Source organism: Tauraco erythrolophus, chromosome 6 (assembly GCF_009769465.1).
Source record: "Tauraco erythrolophus isolate bTauEry1 chromosome 6, bTauEry1.pri, whole genome shotgun sequence".
Classification (NCBI taxonomy): Eukaryota; Metazoa; Chordata; class Aves; order Musophagiformes; family Musophagidae; genus Tauraco; species Tauraco erythrolophus.
Genome location: NC_141470.1, coordinates 70,368,227 through 70,389,302, shown reverse-complemented (window position 1 = coordinate 70,389,302; position 21,076 = coordinate 70,368,227). Strand labels below are relative to the sequence as shown.

General features: G+C 42.7%; 1 protein-coding gene across 1 annotated transcript; it reads left to right on the top strand.

The window, feature by feature from the left end:
- Window positions 1–276: 276 nt before the first annotated feature.
- On the top strand, window positions 277–19,422 carry STYX (serine/threonine/tyrosine interacting protein). Its single transcript, XM_086613198.1, is given in 12 exon segments — window positions 277–374; window positions 11,668–11,700; window positions 12,553–12,606; window positions 13,690–13,759; window positions 13,762–13,786; window positions 14,809–14,878; window positions 15,626–15,662; window positions 16,236–16,275; window positions 16,388–16,454; window positions 17,047–17,118; window positions 18,086–18,179; window positions 18,914–19,422. Coding segments are annotated over 12 exon segments (693 nt in total). The 5' UTR covers window positions 277–317; the 3' UTR covers window positions 18,988–19,422.
- Window positions 19,423–21,076: the final 1,654 nt, after the last annotated feature.

The following is a 21,076-nucleotide window of genomic DNA, read 5'->3' as shown; positions in this document are numbered from 1 at the left end:
CGAGGCAGCCGTTGTGGGCGGGGGCGGAGGTGGCGCCGCTGGAGCGGAGCCCGGGGGCGGGCGGAAGGGAGGGGGGAGCGGCGGCGGTGGCGGCGGTAGCAGCCGGAGGAGGAGGAGGAGGGAAGAGGCGGCGGTAGCAGCAGTAGCAGCAGCATGGCGGCCGGGCGCGAGCGGCTGAGCGCGCCGCCGCCGCCTCCTCCGCCTCCTCCCGCCGCCGCCGCCTCCTCCTCCGTTGCCGCTCCCGAGCCGGAGCCCGCGGGCCCGCTGCCCAAATAGCCGCCCTGCCCGGTCCTGCCCCGCCCGGAGAGCGCCCGGCCATGGAGCTCGCCAAGCCGGCCTTCCCCGCGCTGCCGCAGGCCAAAGAGGACTCCGAGGTGAGCGGCGGAGGGGAGCTGCCGGGGGCCGCCGCTCGGCCCCGCCGCTCCGGTCGCTGCCTGAGGGGAGCCGCCGGCCGCGGGGGCAGCTGCCGCGCCGGCCTCGTGCGCGCCCGGCCCCGCGTGGCCCGGATGGTCCCGGTCCGCCCCCGCTCCCCCCGCCCCGGGCTGTGGGGCCCTGTCCCCCCGCGGCGGGTCCCCGCTAACCGCCCTCCCGCCGTGGGGTATCTCCCACCCGCTTCCCCCGGGGGCCCGGGCCTCGCTGGCCGCCCCCGCGGGTCCCCCTTGTCCTCCCCCGCGCCGGTGACACCCCCGTCCGCACCCCTCGGGGACCACCGGCCGCATCCTCCGGTCCCGCCTGTTCGTCCTCTGCTCCTCGCCGTCTCCATCGCCCTCGCAGACCCCCTTCCCTCCTGCTTCTCCCCTTTCGGGCGCCTCCGGCCGTTCTCCGCCGGCCCGCTCCCGGGGCTGTGCCTGTTTTCGCAGGAGCCCCCCGCCGTCCGTCTCTCCTGCCCGCCGCTCGCTCGGCTTTTCCCCCCCTGTAGTGACCCCCGCTCTGGTCGCTGCCTCTGGTGTCCCCTCTTGTGTGCTTCGGTGTGGCGTGGGCTCACGGTGGTGGCTTCGGCATGTCCCTGTCAGCCACCCTTTTGCTTTCCTCTCCCTTTGTATGGTCACCAGTCCTCCATCTGCTGCTGGCTGCCTGCTTGCCCCTTTTTCGTGCGTGCAGAAGGGCATGAGCTGCTAGCAGTGAGTACCTGCATGTCCCCTTCCAAGTAGTTGGTGTCTACGAGCTCTTAGATACTCCAGAAACAATTTGGCGCTCTGGTGAGTCTACTGGGGAGGCGTTTTTTATGGTGTTGGAGAGCCAAAGCTTCTCTGCAAACTAAGACAGGTGGCAATATCTGCTGAGGCTACGCTGCGCGGCGTCAGAGGAGTCGGGTCGGTGTGGTGTCTGGTTTCTGGACTTGGCTTCTCACTCTGGGTGCTGGTGGTGTGTTTCATGTGTCATGAACGGCCCGAACTGTCCCGCTTCCATAGCGTAAAAATATTTAATGCAAAATGTCACGGTGTTCATGCGGGAAGCTGATAGTATCTGAGCTCCTCAGAAGTCTGTAAATCGTTGCATGTTTCGTAAACATCAGCATTATTTGTGTTTTAGTGGAGTTATTGTTGAATGCTCTTATTGTGCTAAGTTACCTGATGAAATATGGAAGTTACTGTGTTTTTTTCTTATTTGGTTTTGTTGTCAAGATTTAATACCATCTTCAGAGCTATGGAGGTCTTTACAAGTCATCTTGGCTGTTTTCAGAAAGTTGTATTTAGTTTGTATCTGAACACGAATTATATACTCCCCTTTGAGGTTTATAATATGTTTATTTTAAGATTTCTTTCTGGAGAAACCAATCATAGTATCTACACTTTCCTCTGAAAATAGTAAAATTAGATTAGATGGCTTTTCGAACCTGTTTGTAACTAGAGTGGCTAAAAGGTTAAAATAGTTTTAAAAAACAGAGGTTACTGCCAGTCTAACAACTCTTAGCTGGTGAAAACTGAAACTGTAATACAGTGTCCTTGTCGTGGTTTAGCCCGGCCGGTTCCCAGCCAAACCCAGGGCAGTCCTTCAGAGTGGATTTTATTTTTTTTTTTCCCTATGCTCTATCTCTCAATAGTCCAATGTATAGAATGTTGGAACTTCACATCCAGCAAGATCATAATGGAGCATTTCAAGGCCTGTTTTAAAAAACTGTAGGTTAATTTTTTTTTTTTCAACATCTTACATTGATCTAAACACACTTCAGTTGGAGTAGAAACAGAAAAGTTAAAGCCAGCGTGAGAATGTCAAAGTTCTTGTGGAGCTGAGTTATGAAGCAAAGCGTAAGAGGCTTCAGCCTTGGGCTTTGCAGCTCAATCTGTAAGAAGATGCTCTGGAAAAACAACGTAAGGAAACTAAAATCATCCTGCCTCCAAAATGCAGTTATTCATAGAAAGCTGAAGAACATCTCTTGTTGTGAGGAGGTTCTTTAACGAGGAGTGCTCTCTAATATTATTTCAGGAAGTTGGTTGTGTATGGTTTAATGCTGTCTTGGTAGGTTTGATTTCAACACATTGCTGAGGGGAAGGGAAGGACAGAGAACTTGGGGAATTTCTGGTTTACTTCCTGATGTAAGCTGCTGGCGAGTAAGTGCGACTCTGTGGTGGTTTTAAGGCGATCTGTCACTCCCCAGCTCCCTTCTCTGGGCTGACGGTGGTGACTGATGACAGCTTAAATAATAATTTTTTTAAAAAAAAAGCCAAACTAGAGAGCTGGTTGACTTGCTCACCTTCCCACTCCCTAGTGCTGGCACGAGGAAGAGTCAGAGCGGGCAAGGCTATCTGTTGAGGGGGGTGACAGCAGCCTGCGGTTGGGTTGACTTGGGCAGACTGCAGAAATGTACTCTAGATAAAGAAGTCAGTTTTCTGGTCTGTAGATCGTTTACTATGTCCCTAATCCATACATAGTATTACAAACAGCTGGATTTTTAAACTGTTTGACTATTGGTATTTTTTGGAGCTTGTGAAATGCTATGCCAAGAAACGCTGGTGATATTTACCTGCTGGAGACAGTTGCACCTTCTTTGCATTCCTCATCTGATATCATCTCAGCAAGTGTCAGACCAGAAGTTTGTTCTTCTGAGTTCTTAGTGACGTGTCAGGCTTTATTCCTGCACTTTGTGTCCTTCAGGTTCATGCAGGTGGTGAAACCGTGTTTGTTGTAGGTCAAGCACAGGCAGGTATTCACAAGCGTGTGTCAGTTGTGGTCGTTCCTCCAGTCTGTTCTTCTGTGGCTGCAGTCTGGGTGAGTTGTCCAGCTCTGCAAGAGGAGCTAATGAAGTCTGGGATAAACCAGCTTCCATCTTTCACTGGCGAGTCCTTGGCAGTTAGAAGCTGAACTCCTTTTTACAGGTCCTTGCGCCGTCTGAGCGTTATCTGATTTTAATTTTTGAATATTCAACACATAACTCATCGCTCTCGTGAAGCTTTTCAGGTAGATGCCATGAATGCCTGTAAACCTCTGTGTGTTCTTTCACAGATTGGTGATAGGGAATATGTCAAAGTCTTATGAGTAATAATGATTGTACACAGCACGGAAACCATGTCTAAGCTTAGATTTATATGTCATTTTCTAAAATTGCACGTTTTCCAAGATGAGGTCTAAAAATTCCGTAAATTCAAAGAAGATATAAGGAAGAAATTTTTCACTCTGAGGATGATGAGGCACTGGAACAGGTTGCCCAGAGAAGTTGTGGCTGGCCCATGCCTGGAAGTGTTCAAGGCCAGGTTGGATGGGGCTTTGAGCACCTGGTGTAGTGGAAGGTGTCCCTGCCCATGGCAGGGGGGTTGGAACTGGATGATCTTGAAGGTCCCTTCCAACCCAAACCATTCCGGGATTCTATGATTCTAAGTGCTGTCTTGGTTTTTTTTTTCCCCAGTATGAACACGTATGGCTAAAGACCTGTTACAGAGAGAGTCCAGTTAACAACAGTTAGTGCATGCTGGTGCGTTAGTACTGAGACATAGAATCATAGAATGGTTAGGGCTGGAAGGGACCTTCAAAGGTCATCTAGTCCAACCCCCTGCAAGGAACAGGGATATCTCCAACTAGATCAGGTTGCTCAGGGCCTCGTCCAACCTGGCCTTGAGCATCTCCAGGGATGGAGCATCCACCACCTCTCTGGTCAACCTGTTCCAGTGTTCTACAACTCTCATGGTAAAAAATTTTTTCCGATATCCAATCTGAATCTACCTCCCTCTATTTTAAAACCATTACCCCTTGTCCTATCACAACAGGCCCTCCTGAACAGCCTCTCCCCATCTTTCTTGTAGGCCCCCTTGAGGTACTGGAAGACCGCTATAAGGTCACCCTGGAGCCTCCTCTTCTCCAGGCTGAACAGCCCCAGCTCTTTCAGCCTACTGCTTTTGGAAAGATGGTAAATAAGAACTGGAATAATTCAAGAAAATTAATGGAAATTCTTTTCCCATGAAATTTTAAACAAAAAAAAAGTATTAGGATATATATAACAGGAACACAGCAATAATTACCAGTTCAATCCTTTGTTAAAACGTTAGCATATTTACTTGCGAGCAGGCTGAGGTAAACGAGTATCCATGATGTATTTAGATTTTTTTAAAGACTCTCCATGGTTTCGTAATAGAATTATCAGCTATTGACTAAGCAGTCATGTTTGCCTTTTTATTATGTGTGTAAAAACTGAGCTCTCTAGCACATGATTTTTTTTTGAAGAAATTTACATTTCTTGAGCTATATTTAGTCTGAAATGCTAACATATTTTTGACTACTTTTTTTTTAAAACCATGCAGTAGTGCAGTCTGTCTAAAGGTGGAACGCATTTCTTAAGCTTTTTTACTCTTCCTTTTGATAGGATACATAAATAACCCCCTTAAATAGAAATTGATTCCCTTCCTCTGCAGACTCTCTAAAATAAGTTGGAAACCTGTATTATACTATTTATTTTACCTGCCCACATCATAAGAGCAAAAGACATTTAAAAGAAATGCGATGTCATGCTGGGAAATGTAAATCAGGTGACAGATTTTGATCCTAACTCTGTGGGATACTATCAGACTACTTTGCATACGCCAAAAGCGCACTGTGGCTGCTGAAGTTGCAGGATTTATTGTCAGTGGTGACTAACTTGTGCCTTGCATCCGTGAGAAGCCTGTGGAAGTCCATAGGCATCCGCACAGATGTGAAGGTGGCTCACAGCTGGAGCAGTTTGTAGAAGTGGTGACTTCAAGTGTGGGTTTTATATCTAAACGAGGATTGTAAGGAGACCTGTATGGTCCTTGGCTGTCTCTATAGCCCGGCTCACTAGGCTGTAGTTAAAAAAAAAAAGGCATGTAAAAGGATATATTTACACCATTATAAACAATTCTAATAATAATCTGAATACAATTTTTTTCCTTTACTGGTTAGCAGTAAAACTTGTTCATAGTGCTCATTCTACAGATTCTTCGTAAAAAGTGGATCAGGACCTTTTACTGTAGTGCGTAGGATTGCCGTGGGGTGAACGCAGGAGAAATACTACTCGGAAAAATTTGGATGAGTCTCAGCTTCTGTGCAAGCCTATTTGAAAAGAAAACGATACAAAAAGCGTGGCAGTCTTGCCATTTAGCTACGTGCTTCGTATCGGCTGAAGTTCTGCCTTCGCTGCTTTATCGTGCTTTAAATAAAAAAATAAAAGTTGTAGATGCCCCATCCCTGGAGGTGTTCAAGGCCAGGTTGGATGAGGCTTTGGGCAACCTGGTGTAGTGGAGGGTGTCCCTGCCCATGGCAGGGGGTGTAGAACTAGATGATCTTTGAGGTCCCTTCCAACCCAAACCATTCCAGGATTCTATGATTAAAAGCCAACGCTGATGATCCCGTGTGCTAACAGATCTTTAACAAGCTAGTAGAGGTTGCTTTTGGACCCATGTTACAGAACATTTGTTTCTTATTTCTATTATGTTTCTGCCTTCCATTTTGATTCCTTAGTCTACCTTTTATCCTTTTCCATAGCTCGTGTTTCTCTTTGCCAAAAGAACCTTTCTTTTCCTGTTGAACGCTTCTTCCTTCCTCTGTGTGCTCTGTCATCCCCACCTGCTGTTTTCTTTCCTCTCCACCTTCGCGCTTTTGTATTCCTTTGTATTTTCAAAAGCGATACTGTCTGCATGAGGGGAACATCCCGTTATCCGAGTGCTCTTTACAAATACACAGAAAAGGCTGTTGAACGCTGCTTCCCAGCCCGTGTTTACTGTTGTGGAGACCGGCCGAAGCGGGATCTGTGGCCGAGGGGGGACTTGTCGTTACAGCAAAGCCCATCGAATAGCTGCCTTTGCTAAAAAGTGGCTTCACCCGTCCTGCCAACCGCCCAGTGCTGTCACCGGTTTTGTCCCAGTGCTTATCTGACCTCTGGTGACCTGGAGCCGGGAGCTTACTCGGTAGACAACCAGCTTTGCTAAAAAAGCTCTTAGTTTTGGACCATTACAGATTCCTGAGCGTGATCACCGCGGGACGAGAGAGCTCTGCTGGGTGGGAATGTAACCTCTCCCTTTAACCAGCTGCTGCTTGGGGTTAGCAGTACTGTCCAACCTTAACCTTAAGGTTAACCTTAACCAGGGTTAACTTCCTTAACCTTGTTAGTACAGCTCTGTTCTTGTTAGTGGCATGCCCACATCTTGAGGTGAACAGAAAGACTGGCTTTATTTTTTTATATTTTATATACTTGCCCTAGGGCTTCTACTGGGGGGGGGGGGGGGGGGGGGAAATATATATAGCCTCAGTTGGACTGAGTGGTCTTTGTAGGTCCCTTCCAACTGAAATAATTCTATTCTATCTATCTATATATATAAAAAAATACATATGTATAAAAAAATGCTTCTAACTGGAATAACTGTCCAAGAACATGAAGCATGACTGAAACTGAAGACACAGCCTTTCATTTTTTTCTTGTTTGTAGCTAATTTTGAGTCCCTTTAACGTGCTTCACAGTGATAGACATGACAGGTTGCAGTAAGATGCAAATATTTTTTTCTTGAACGCTTTCAGCACTGCGTTTATCTGTTTTCTTATTAAAAGATGGCAAATGACTGTGCTCTGTTACTACTTTAGTATTTCATGATTTCTTTTCGCAATTGTTTGTTCCATCTTACAAAGTCCTTTGGTGTAACTAGCTTTATTTTTGTGCAGCTCTTTAATGATAACGTCCCCTTTCACCCCGTTTTGTTGGGCTGTATCAGCCGGGAGGTTGTTTTTCTTGTGTTTTTTTTTCCAAAATATTGTCTAAAATACTTTCAAAACTGAGAAGTGATCTCATTTTGTTGTGTAAATTAGACTTAAAACTGCCTCAGAATTAAGCATAACACTTTTGTGTCAAGGTAATTGTTGAGGGATCAGGACCCATCCACAATCCAAGCTGGAGCCTGCTAAGGGAGCCTGATAGTGGTGTTGTCAGTTAATATGATCACATCCTCTGGCTGTTCTGATATAACACTGTTTAGCTGTAATTTCAATTTCCTATACAGAGTGGTGCACAGTTATAGCCAAGAGACCAGTTGGCTGGAGGAGAGGAAGGAACTGAAGCGGGTCAGCAGGACATGCGGCTGTCGCTGCCGTAGCAGTTGTCTTCAGCTTTGATTTCACAGCTTGGGGAAGAATGTTGTACCAGGTTTGGAGGAGAGACTTAGAGCGTTACAGCCTGCATGAATATTCCACTAGACAGGGAAACAAATTTAGGCAAGAGGATCCTGACAGCCCTGGGTTCTTGAGGTACATGAGGAACGATCAATCGTGCAGAAGTCTTGCTGTGATGGATGGCGATGGGAAGAGAAATCTGTACAGAGAGATAAGCGCTGCTATTAATCAACAAGAAAAGAGCTGTCTGAGTGTTGGAAGAGGGTCAGAAACCTGGAGTGGTCAGGAAGGTTTTACTGGGAGTTGTGTGCAGCTTTTCAAAAGGGCTTGAGCGATAGTCTCGAAAGCAGGGAGAGAGTCATTGCAAACGGTGGCTGATGCCCGGTGATGCTGAGCAGACAAGGGGCAGCAGCTAAAATCTAGAAAATATACTTCTTGATGTTGGATTTATCCTTCTTTAAACTACTGCTTTGATTTATTTTACCCGTGTCTTTTTTCAGCACCTTTTGAGAGCTTCTCCCTTCATCTAGAGCAGTCTGTGGTTTGCAGGCTCTACTAATTATGAGACAGCAGGAGTTTAACCATAGTAATGGAAGTGCAGTACTGCGGATTGCCTTTCAATCAAAGCTGAGCTTCAGCAAAGACTGACTAGGATATACCTTTTATACGTGAAAATTAGATGGGTCTTCAGACTTAAGCTGTCGGTTAGCGACCAGTTGAGGGATGTCACGTGTATCCATTTCACTGCATCCCTCTGGTGAGGCGTACGCAGGTTGCATGAGGTACGTTGTGGTGCTGCGTTTGGAAACCACAGTCTTGGCTTTTGTGCAGACCTCGAGCATAGATGAGTCTCCACGTCAGGGCTGTTGAACTAATTACAAAATTCATAATATGAATTTTATATTAAGTCCTAGCCAAGGTCACTCTTTCAGGAAAAAGTCCACGTGTATGTGCGTTTGCACACATAAATGTAAGGTGTCAGGTTTTTTGCCGTTTAAACTCCTCTTCTAAAGAAGAAACAGGTGTATCTATGGCAAAAATATTAACAAAATCACAGTAACCATTGGCATCAAGTAACTCTTGATGCAGTTTGGATATTGGTTATCAAGAAGTTCTTTGTAGCATAGACATGTCTCGCCTATTCCTTCATACCTTCAATTTATTTCACCTAGAGATGGGCTGTAGGGTGGGGAAGGGAAATGTGTTTTATTCCCTTTTCTCTTGACAGTCACTTCGTTGTGGGGCAGTAGCTGAAGTGCTTGGATAGTTGCTGGCATTTCATTGTTCAAATACGAAACACAGCAGCTGTGTGCTGTGAACACCCTCAGCAAAACAGCTGAGGTATCTTTTTAAACTTGTTTTTCCATGAATCACAGTCTAGTTTGGGAAGATCTGTCAGAGGTGAGTAGCTTCTCTTCAAAATTTTGGGATTGTGGGGGCGTTTTGCATTCCTTCTCTTTACTTTTTGTCTTGTGAGTATTGAAGATCACTTCTTCCAGTGAGTTGTCACTTATTCTGTAGAAAGTACCAAATACTTAGCAGCAAGGAGTGCTGTTTCTCTGTCCAACTCTAGCATCATCAGTCGTTTTCTTGGCAAAATTCCTGTGTTTGATCTGATAAAAAAACACTTTCAGGTATCGTTTGTCTGCTGAGTGCTGCAAACTGTGGAAAAAACATGGTCGATGAATGAATTCTCTAAAATGAGACTTCTGCTTGCATTCAGTCTACCTTAATAGTTATTTTTAACATAATTTTGCATAACACTCGAATAATCTTGCATTGTTTGCTTTAAAACCTTGAAGGGCTGTCAGGAAATCACCAGAATCCCTGTCTCAGTTGTTCGTATACTTGTATAAAGAAAACATTTAATCTGAGACATCGTCTTTAGAGATTTATTTTGCAGACTAAATCCCAGTGGAAACTGTACCTTTTTTGGCTTTTTGAAGAACACTGAAGACTAATATCTGGACCAATACTGACATTTTTTCTTGTTCAGAACACCTGTGGCATCTGTTGCCTTTTGGGTTTTAGTTTCCTTTGGACTGTATATTGCTAAAGTCTTGCCTTCGTGTTTTGTGCAGATTACAGCTGTTGGGACTGTCACAATTTTCTGCTTCTAATGCATTTGAAAGGAATATTTGTAATGAATTGTTAAGTCCCCTTGACCAAAGTACTGATGAATTTGTGTTTTCATTATGGTCCAGATTAACTTTTAAATTCTGCAAGTACATAAATGGAGTAATAAGCCCACTTAAGCGCTTGTATACTCCTGGAGTGTAACTTAACCTTTTCAGAGTTGTTACTTGTAATATTGTTTTTATACTTGGACCTAAACTGTTTTTCTTGCTTTTTGAGTGAATTAAGCTTTTGTATATGCAGCGAGGGCAACAGGATTATGCTAAACCACTCTTAGGTCTACCTTCAAAGGATACAGTTCCATAATATCATCCTTTGTCACAGGATTTCTACTTTGTGCTTCCAGGAGCTTTTACGATTATAGCTGGAACATGCAGAAATAACTGAGCTACTTCTCTGGATCTTTAGCAAAGACCATTTCAGTATGGTTTATTTCCCTTTTTGTACTACCATTTTAGGTAGTATTCAAAGAATTGTTTTGAGTGGCTTAATGTTGTTTGCTTTCTCAGAAATGCGTCCCAGATTCAATTCAAGTGGTTTCCAGAATAACTTTACTGATACTAAAATCCTTTCTAATTCCACTACTAAGAGCTAGTGAAACCTCACTGTGCGGCTGTGTGTGTGTGTCTGAGGGAATCATTGGGGTTTTTCTTGTATGCCTTGGCAAAAACAGGGTTAACGTGAGGTTGATGCCACTGGTACAACTTGGAGTGCTAAGCTGGACAATGCTGCAGTTGGAGCGCCTGGATCTTTCTTGGTGCAATCCTGACCTCCCTTCAGGGGTGGAATATTTGGAGTTTAACTTTCTCCTAGTTTTGAGGAGACTGGAACATAACAGAAATGACATATGGCAAAGTTTTTTCTTAGCTGTGCTGTGTGTGGAGCGACTGACAAAGTTATGTAAATAAATGTATGCACTCTAGTTGGTTTGATATGTTTGACTATTTCCCTTTTTTTTTTTTCCTCCAGCTGGTAACTGTGATCTTAGATACGACTCCTTGAGTGTGAGGGTCAAAGAATGAGTAAGAGCCTGTTAATAGAGGACAGTGGGAGTTGTAAAGAAGGAGAGACAGGAACAGAGTCTGCCTGAGCATTTTTCTGTTCAGCTTTGGCAGCTCTGTAAAACAGAGCAAAGGATGAAAATGTTGATCCTGGCATTTGCTCTGGATGGTTCTGATGGATCGAGTTGGATGGTAGTAAATAGTCAGCTGGGAAGGGGTGGTTCCCGAGCGGTGGAGCTTCACAAACTTGTGGGTCTGAGGTTCTGTGGAAGGGTGCCATGTGCCAGCTGTAAATTAACTGATGAGGAGTATCCTGTCCTTGTGGTTGAACCCAAGTGTATGTGTTACTGTGTGAGGATCCTTCCTGTCTAGGATGGAGAAGAGTGGAAATTCACTTTAATGCCTTGCTGTGTTCATGGAGAACATAAGTTTCTAGAATTGTTAAAGCTAAATCCTGAATATTAAAAATAAGGTTAGTTTGAGTGTATTGGGTGAGGCAGTGTAGATTTTAAGGGAGTTACCTGCTGTACTTGTTATCTTCTAACTGTTTTTTCAATGGCTGTAGGAATGTACCAAAGGATTTTGATTTTTTTTTTTTTCTTCTGTGCTTAGTACAGAATGTTCTAAAGCTCTTTTCCTTTTTCTTTTTTTTCCCCCTCCCCACTCTAGAGGGAAGTTTCTAAGCAGAGCACTGAGGTGTGAATGTGCAACACACTGGCCATTCTGCACAGGTTTCATCGTTGATGGTGAAGAGTACTTGAGGTTTCTTCACGTTAGCTTTCAAAGTAGCATATGTTTGAGTGTCACTGGTATCCACACGGAGAGTTAGCGGTGTAAGCAGTGTGCTGTTGGGTAGCAGGTAGCTTGTACAATCTGCAGGGAATAGCTTTTGATCCTTCTTTATAACACACACATATAGATCTCTTCCTGAATGTGTTTTTCCCTTTTTCTGTATGTGTAATGATTTTTTTATTTTGTTTTTAAGGATTGGACCTATCCCATGAGGAGAGAGATGCAGGTACGACACACTTTCGTTTACCATTTGAGTCAAAACCCATGGTGTGCTCAGTAAGAAAAAGTCTTTTGCCCCACGAAAGAGCTGATATCACAATGAGTCTTTAGGGGAAAGCGTCAGGCAGCACCATGGGAGAAATGTGTGAGGATTGCCAGTTGAGAGTGCAGATGTGCTTGAATCTCTGTTGTGGGGAGTAAAAAAAAAAAAGTAAAAAAAAAAAGGTAATCTTGTCCTTTTCTTCAGAATCCCCAAAATACTACATTTTTGTCTTTGTGAATGTTTTAGGAAGTGATTGCTAAAATGTGTTGGAGCTTTGCTTTTTAACTTAAATTTGGTCAGAAATAAGTGTTCTTGAGAAGGATGAACAAATAAAATTTTCCTACCATGGTGTCAGCCAAACCTCTGCACAAGATAAGATCTATAGACCTACATGTCTTTATTGGTGGAGAGATAAATGGTTAAAATTGATATTTTCCTACTACTAGGACAAAGCTAGAAGACTTACCATGCATGTATCTTTTTCCATGAGAGCAATTTGGAATTAATTACAAGACATGATTCTATACAAAGTTAGAGTTCCCTTCATTTGATCTGGGGCTGGGTAAGATGCGGTAATCAAACTGGAACTTAGTCCAAATAAGGACTTGATTCCTGTTCCAAAACAAGATCTGCTGTGCAAAGATCATGTTTCTTTTATTTTGCCAAACCAATTTTTTTCCCCTGTCCTGTTATAAATGACACATCTCTCACTAATATGTAAATTATTTGTTCCATGGCTGTAGCCTAAGTTGAGTGCGATGTATGATTTCAGATAATTTTGAGTTGGTGTTAAATATCTGTTTTTCTTTCCCCTAGGAAATTTTACCTGGGTTATTTTTAGGCCCGTATTCTTCAGCTATGAAAAGCAAGGTATGATTTTCAGAATAGTGCCTCAGAAGGAAACTCTGCTGTGCTGATTTGTTACTGTGGCGGTACGTTCAAGCGTTACCCCGAACTGGAACATGAGAGATGCCAGAGTAGCAGTAATACACGGTGCATTTATGAGATGGTCCTTTTGGCCTGCAGGAGTATCTGGCTGGGGCTGCTGTTGGTGCCTCCCCTTTCCAGAGCAAATCTGAACGGCCACCTGAGGCATCTGCTGGGGCAGCTGACGCTTGCAAGACTGCCTTTTCCTTAACAATTTTGTAAGCTAAAGGGTTACTTCAGGAGAAAAGTGAAAAAAAAGAGCCATGATTAATTTTTCACATGCCTCGAAGTTCTGCATGCGTTCACACAGCCGTGTGCTCTCTCAGTTGAGCCAGTCAGCTTTACCTTTACAGTTTGTTCCTTACAAACCAGAGAAAAGTTTGAAGTGACTTGCACATTAATTGCGGTGACCATCCATGTGTGAGCTTTTTCTGTTAAAATTGAGTCTTATGGTTAAGCTCACATATAGATTTCTTAGAAAGGTAAACCATTTGAGACTTGCACATTACTAATCAGGCAGTCTTATTTACTTTGCTAAAGTGTTGCAACACAAATCAGAACTGGGAACTCGCTCATAGGCAGGAGAATAAGGTAAATAGCTGTTCTTGGTCGGAGATGCAAAGACAAAGTTGTATCTGCAAACTTACCTCAGTTTAAATGGTCTTTAAATGGTCTGATTCCAGCAAGACTCCAGTGCTAGCAGGAAATTGCTACATCATGTAGGGACTTGCAGTTTCGGGCAAGGGGAAATGTGGGCAGAGACAAACAAGTTCATTGAATGATTTCTTTACTGCCTGTTCTCTTTATCAGTTAGGAATGTTTTTTCTTGCAGCTCCTAATAGTTAGGTTTCTCTATTTGAAAGACAAAATTTTTCGTACTGTGCTTTTAATATTAGAAAACTAGCTCCGATTTTCCTCGAGGATGTCCTATAGCCCTATTATGTATTTAAGTATAACTTTTCATTTATTATTGTGCAGTAGATTGATTCAGTAATTAAAAAAAAAATCTGTTTTCTTTTTCCACAGCTACCTATACTTCAGAAACATGGAATAACCCATGTCGTATGCATACGGCAAAACATTGAAGCAAATTTTATTAACCAAACTTCCAACAGTTGTTTAGGTGAGAAATGATCGTAATATGCAGACCTGCAAAGAATGAAAGGTCTTACTTTTAAATAACTTATTCTGTGTTAACAACATTTTTTTGGTGTTAGTGTCCTTTCCAAATACTTTCACATTGTCAAACTACTTGAAAAATGTGCGAAGGCACAGAAAGCCTCTAAATCAAAACCATGAAGTTTGTTCTTCACTCTGAGGGTGGTGAGGCACTGGGACAGGTTGCCCAGAGAAGTTGTGGCTGCCCCATCCTTGGAAGTGTCAAGGCCAGGTTGGATGAAGCTTTGGGCAACCTGGTGTAGTGGAGGGTGTCCCTGCCCGTGGCAGGGGGGTTGGAACAAGAAAGATGGGGAGAGGCTGTTCAGGAGGGCCTGTTGTGATAGGACAAGGGGTAATGGTTTTAAAATAGAGGGAGGTAGATTCAGGTTGGATATTAGGAAAAAATTTTTTACCATGAGAGTTGTAGAACACTGGAACAGGTTGCCAGAGAGATGGTGGATGCTCCATCCCTGGAGGACGTTCAAGGCCAGGTTGGACGAGGCCCTGAGCAACCTGATCTAGTTGGAGATGTCCCTGTTCCTTGCAGGGGGGTTGGACTAGATGACCTTTGAAGGTCCCTTCCAGCCCTAACCATTCTATGATTCTATGATCTTTGAGGTCCCTTCCAACCCAAACCATTCTGTGATTCTATGATTCTATTCATCCTGCTAAACTCTCGACGTAGGCAAGTCTGCAAATGAGAAGTATCCATTAGTTTACAGTAACTGTCTTCAGTTTTAAAGTATAGTTTTGAGTACGGCTTGTCCTGCTCATAAAACATTCGAGGTAACTTAATCAGAACATGTGTACCTCTGAACAAGTTGTGTAGAGCCCCAGGAAAGTACGCTGGTCTGTATTTACGAACTGATGGGGAGCGGTGTGAGTATCCAGTAGATGAGTATCATAATGGGGTTGGGTTAGCTGTACACATCCTGGTGGCAGCAACTTGGTGTTATCGTGTACTCATAGCAACTGTTTTTGTTGTAGGTATTTAGTCTTGGATATTGCAGATAATCCAGTTGAGAATATAATACGATTTTCCCTATGGTAAGTATTTGTGTGTTGATGTGAATGGGTTGGGAATGGAGTTGCCCAGTAAGAGTTTTCTGAATGAACAGATACCAGTTTCAAATTTGGGATACTCAGCTGAGGCACCTGGAAGGGGTGTGAACTCTTAAGTGACTTTATTATTGCCACTTCAGTAGGTGTAATTAACTCCTTTTAACAAATACAGAAACTGAGGCAGAGTCGTAAGATTTGTATCTTATTATCATATAAAAAAAAGAGAAAAGTCTAGTCTTGAAACAAAGAAATCAGGTTGTGGGAGAATGCTGGAGAACTTGGCCTGTAGAACTTATTTTTTGAGGAAAAGGAAGGAATACACAGATGTCAGTGAAGTGGTCCAGGCGTGTATTGCTGTTAATGCCTGTGGGTTTTTGTTTGTGGCTTCATTTTGGGTTTGTTTTTGGGTTTTTTTCCCCCAGCTGTTAATGAAAAGTTGTTTGGAAGTTACTTTTTACTATAGTGGCATAATGTGTGACATAATGATTGTAAAAGGCACATATACTGGATTTCTATGTATTTTTCTTTCTGGCTTTGCACTAGTTTTTCACTGACTATTTTATGGTTAGTTAAAAGTACCAAAGAAATATAAACGTCCAGTCGAAATGGTATCTAAGTCTGTGCATTATTGTCACTGTATATAAAGACTGATCAAAAAAAATCTACCAAATTTAAATCCAAGTAGCAGTAACATCTAAACTAATCTAAAACTTTGAGTCTTGTAATTTTTTTTTCTTTCTAGACTAAAGAATTTATTGATGGAAGTTTACAAAGTGGAGGTAATGTCATATTGTTTTTCCTTCGTTTACTAATACATTGTTGTTAAGCTTTAAAACTTAGTGGTATGTATTAGAGGCTCTTAAGTATGAGATTTTCTTAAATTTAGGGGTTTATTGTGCTTGATTTGGACTATATTATGGAAGTTCAGAGCAAAGAGTTCTTATTTCCTTTTGCCTCCAACTGGAAAACAAACCTTTTTGTGTATCTGGGGTTTTGTTCCACTTTAACACAACTGTGTACTGTGCATGAAGGTTGTGGGGTTTTGGGGTTTTTTTTGTCCCTTCTCTAATGTAGGGCCTTAAATCTGCATTGTGGTCCTGAAACGCAGATTCTGTTACTCAAAATCCTCAGAGGAGCTGGAATCCATGCTTCTGTATCCCAGGGCAGTGAGGGACAGAGTGCAGTTAGTAATCCAGAGTGAAGTAAGACACCTGTTACTCTTAGGATGTACCTTGCTCCTGTGTTCTCCTCCATAACAAGGACTACTAGTTGAAAACTACACTTCAAAGAATCTTCTTCAGACTATATAAGTATGGTTGGTGGTTTTGTTTGTTTTCTTTTTTCCTTCTCAGGAAAAGTTCTTGTCCATGGAAATGCAGGGATTTCTAGAAGGTAAGAAACTATCCATCCTGCTTGTTAATTGTTTTTAAACAACAGCAATATATTTTACTAATTTTTTTAAGCAATGGCAATATATTTTACTAATTTTTTTGTTTCTTTTTAGTGCTGCCTTAGTTATTGCGTACATAATGGAAACGTTTGGAGTGAAGTATAGGTAAGAACAGAGCCTGGTTATGTAATTAACCATTTGTCTTGAAAAGGCTGAAGTGAGAGAGTATCTAGTACAGATAAGAAGTCAGATACATCTTGAGGTACTAATTTTTTAATTCAAGTGGTGTAAATGAGTAATAATTTTGGAGGAAACATACGCAGTTGTGTATTGACGCATAAGCCAGTTGTTGCCTACTGAGACTGAGTGAAGACTTTACATGGGGCAGATTGTTCCGTTTCACTTCACTGCAGGTCATTTACATCCTTTCTTTAAGAAGGAGTAGGTACCTGCTGCTGATGGAAGCAGGATACCAGCCTACATAGGTTGATGCCTTGCTGTAAAACTATAGAAGAGGCCCCAAGAGGTTGTTGTAAGTAGTGTGTTGAAAACAGACCAGCAAGCTGTAGGTGGGCAAATAGTATTTTGCAGCTACTGCTGCCTACTTTGCCCAAACAATTTCAGTTATACCAACCGTTCTCAGGAGCGTTTAGAGGCTGTATGTTTCCTCAGAAAGGAAAATTGGAAGGAAGGCTCCTGAAACCACAGAGAAAAGACTTTTGTCATAGTCTGTTTTCCACTGAAATATTTTTCTCTTCCCTTCTCTTCTTAAGGACGCATTTACTTATGTTCAAGAAAGAAGATTCTGTATTAATCCTAATGCTGGATTTGTCCATCAACTTCAGGTAATTTTTTTTTCCTAGTAGTAGCTCAAAAGCCATTTGATGAATCATCTTCCTGCAAAACAGCTGTTTCTAGCTAGGCTTAACATTACTGTAAGGTATGCTTCAAGTAATGTCAGAAGCTATAGTAGAGGAAGAGGAGTGGGTACCTTAGTTGATCAGGCTTAAGCTTTAGACTGAGCAAATCCAGGAATGGAGAAGAGATAAAAATCCTGGTTTGTGCAGTGATTAAGAGGCTCTGAAGCTGCTTAACTGGTACCTAAGGAAACTGCAAAGTGAGTATTGTGGCACACTCAGTGATGCTTCTTGACACTTGCTTTTATAGGTGACGAGTCAGTCACAAGTCTGAAACAGCAAACAGCTGTATCATGACATTGCTTTATCATATTCCAGCAATCTATTGGGTGAATGGTGGGCAAACATCAGGACAGTATGTTGAAACAGATGTGCAGGGTCTCTGCTATTACTTAGCTGGCTGGTAGCAAGATGATTATCTCCTGAGCTTGTTGTTTGCTTTTCCTTTTTAAAGTAACTCCTGTGAGGAGTTCTTGTGTAGCACAGAAAGCACAACAGGTCACTAGAATGCAACTCGAAGGCCATGTACAGTTTGTCCTTGTAACAAATCTCTGAAGCACTGTATTCTAAGTTTAGTTTGTTTCTACTATCTGAATGGCCTTCTGGGAGCAACAATGAGTTCTCTGAACATTCTCACAGATTATTTTTTTTTTAATTAAATTTTACTCTCTTCCTTAAAGCCATTTCTTGTCATCTTTTAAGATTTCTTTTGCTCTGTATTCCTGGCAGTTTTTGTCATTCATGTCAAAGCAAAAAAGAACTCTCCTCCTCTAAAATCTCTGCCTTACTATAAGATACTCTCTAGTTCGTGCTAGTGAACTCTGAATTAGTCCTTCTCGTCCTTACAAAGCGTTATGCCACATTAATAGCAATATGTACTATTAAACTTTTTCAGGAATATGAAGCCATCTATCTAGCAAAATTAACCATCCAGATGATGTCACCACTGCAGCTGGAGAGATCCCTCTCAGTTCCACCTGGTACTACAGGTCAGAAGCCCCTCCTGTTGGGTGTGATGCCTCCTATCTTACCTGGTGTTGTGAGGTGACTTTTGTAGTCTCTGAGTAAACCTCCAGCAGCAGCAAATCTCAAACTTTCGGGAAAGGGATGGCTGCAGTTGGTGTGCAAGCTATGTTCAAACTTCAGTATGCAGTACTGCAATCACAGGAGAACAGAATATTTAACTTTCCTGTGATATTGTCTGCACTTCCATACCATACTGGAGAAGGACCCTGCCTCTCCTGGTCCTTAAAAACCCCCTGAGTTCCCTAGAAGAATCAAGAGTTACAGGCTGAGGGCAGCCAATGTTCATGACATAATTGCTGCCCTTAATTTTAAGGCAGTTGCTCTGAAAAAATGTTTTGCTGTGTCTTTAAACAGATAACAGGATTAAGGCATGTAAAAAATGTTACCTTAATCATATAGAGGAGTGCCAGGAGCAACCCCTGCTAAAGGTCAGGGAAAATGGAGTCAGTGAAAATGGAGTCTGGGGGGATGTGTAAAGGGACTGCAAAAACCAGTGGATTGTAGGAAACTTCTCTTCCATATGGAGAAATGCGAAGGAAGAAGTGTGCTGTCAGCAACTGGCTGTCCAAAAGCTGAATGTCTTCAAAGGGTAGAGTCCCTGCCAGAAGACAATAACTGCCCTGTAGTCCTACTGACACCTGTATGTTGTTAGAGCTGATCTTTTCAGATGTATCCTCCTTCCTCTTGCCTTTTGCAGGAAGTTTAAAGCGAATGCATGAAGAGGATGAAGAACTTGGAACCATGCAAGTGGCGGCAGCACAGAACGGATGATACCTGAGGACAAGCACTGTTTGTATTGTGAATTCCTGCCAAGAAAGGTGAAGAAAACTAGGGAAAAAAAGAATTAATAATGCAAAACAATGAACACACATAGCTTCTTTTCAATTACATGTTGCTTTCAGATGTAAATCTGCCTCTGCAACACACTAAGCATCATTTTTAAGATGTTGGACTTCTTGAATGAATAGATGGCACTGATTGTTTTACTCCTTTTTTACACTTTACAGTTTTATTCTAAACCAAGATTTTTGGACTTGCAAAGAGGTATTATTGCAATAATGCACTTTTCATACTTGAAATTTCTTTATTTGTATGATATAAAGTTATTACTTTAAACAAAATGCAAGTTGGGGGGATTTGTTTATAAAGTTATTTGTGTAATTTATAACAAGAGACTTTAGTAAAGAAAAAGTTTGCTAAAACTCACCTTGTTCTCAGTATATATTATGGCTACACTTGTAGAAACGTGCTTTATGAACTGCACTATGCACTGCTACTGGCAGCTGAGCCACAGCAGTGATCTAATCAGTATTTAACTCTTTTATTTGTTATAAAACCTCATTATATACTGAATTATTTTGAGACTGGCACTGAGACCAATTTAAGACAAAGTACTGTTCTAAAAATCTTACCTTGTTTTATGCAAGTTAAGCAGAGTACTGATTAATTACTTAATAAAACAGTCATGTGCTGAATTAATTATAGAGGGCAGCTACCAATTCGAGACACATCAAGACTGAATTCTTTGAGCTAGCATGAAAAAGCTGCTTGTTAAATTACGTATAGGTTGATTTTGGTTGAACAAGCCAGTATGATCCATCTGTCTACTACAACAGTGCATCTTCAAACTAGTATTGAAGGAGTAGTTCCCTTTGTAAGACGATAGTTGCATCATTTGGGTTGTGTTTAAAAACTGAGGCCCAAAGCACTGGCCATAATAGCATCAAGACCTAAAGGATTCACCTCACTCTTCTAAAGCATTAGACTCAACTAAGTCCACGCACGTACCAGTGCTTTAAAGTTTTCAAACTGGGAATTGCCGAGGCGGTTTGCACAGCTTTAACTCTTCTCCCTTCTCAGAAGCATGGTGATAACCACGGGCTGTGCAAGTACAGTCTCAGCTCTGCATCTCTGCTTTATTTGCCAAATCAGCCAGTTGCATACAAGATGTGAATGAAATGGTGGCTCCTTTGGAGCACCGTGGTGACTGAGTAAATTACACAACTGTGAGAAGAACTTGTGCATTTGGGAAATCTGAGCTCGGAATTAGACTATTTAACAAGGAACAGGTGGGCTCAAGAGTTGAATCAGTATAAAAGACATTTGGGGATCTGAGCATCCAGTGATCTCCCTGTGCTTCGATGTGGCTGTGTGCGAGTGGCCAATGTCCTCAGTTGGCCTCAGAATGAACAACCTGCTCTGAGGGACACTTTCTGAAGGCAGATGTCTTTGAATTTGAAGGCATGAATCTAAAGAGTGAAGCTGTTTTCTACTGTGAGGATCTCTTCTGATGCTGCCTTGTGCTGGAGGATGTCCAGCAGCTTGTTTACTTTGTAGGAGTTCTGCCTCACTTTGCGTGTTCAAGGCAAGCTGACCACGCCTGTGACTTGCTCATCTTTACTTAGTCACTGATCCTCTGCCTTGTCTTGCAGCTCCTCGGAAGGCTTGCTGAGGGGCAGTCCTTCCAGGGCAAGTCTGAGCCCTCTTGGCCTGTGTCAAGGCTACTTAGCAACCTCTTACAAATAGTTAGCAGATTCTGGTTTGAAAACTACTGCCTGGGTGAAAGTGTGCTGCTACAAGAGATGTTGGTGACACCTGAGGAGGAAATCCTGCAGTAAGTCAGGGCTTTTAGCTGAGCCAGGACACCTGGGTGAGGCTTTACAGCCTAATAACCTCTTCTCATGTGGAATGTGAAGGCCCTGGAGTGCTGTGGATGGGGAGGGTTCACAGCTTCAGTGCAGCTGAACCAGTGTTCAGCCATTTTCAGCACTTTCCCTGTCCTCTGCCACCTACGTTGGGGATGGAGCCGTGCAAATCCTTCAGGAAAGAAAAGAAATGTATGATGCTTTCGTTAGGGAAT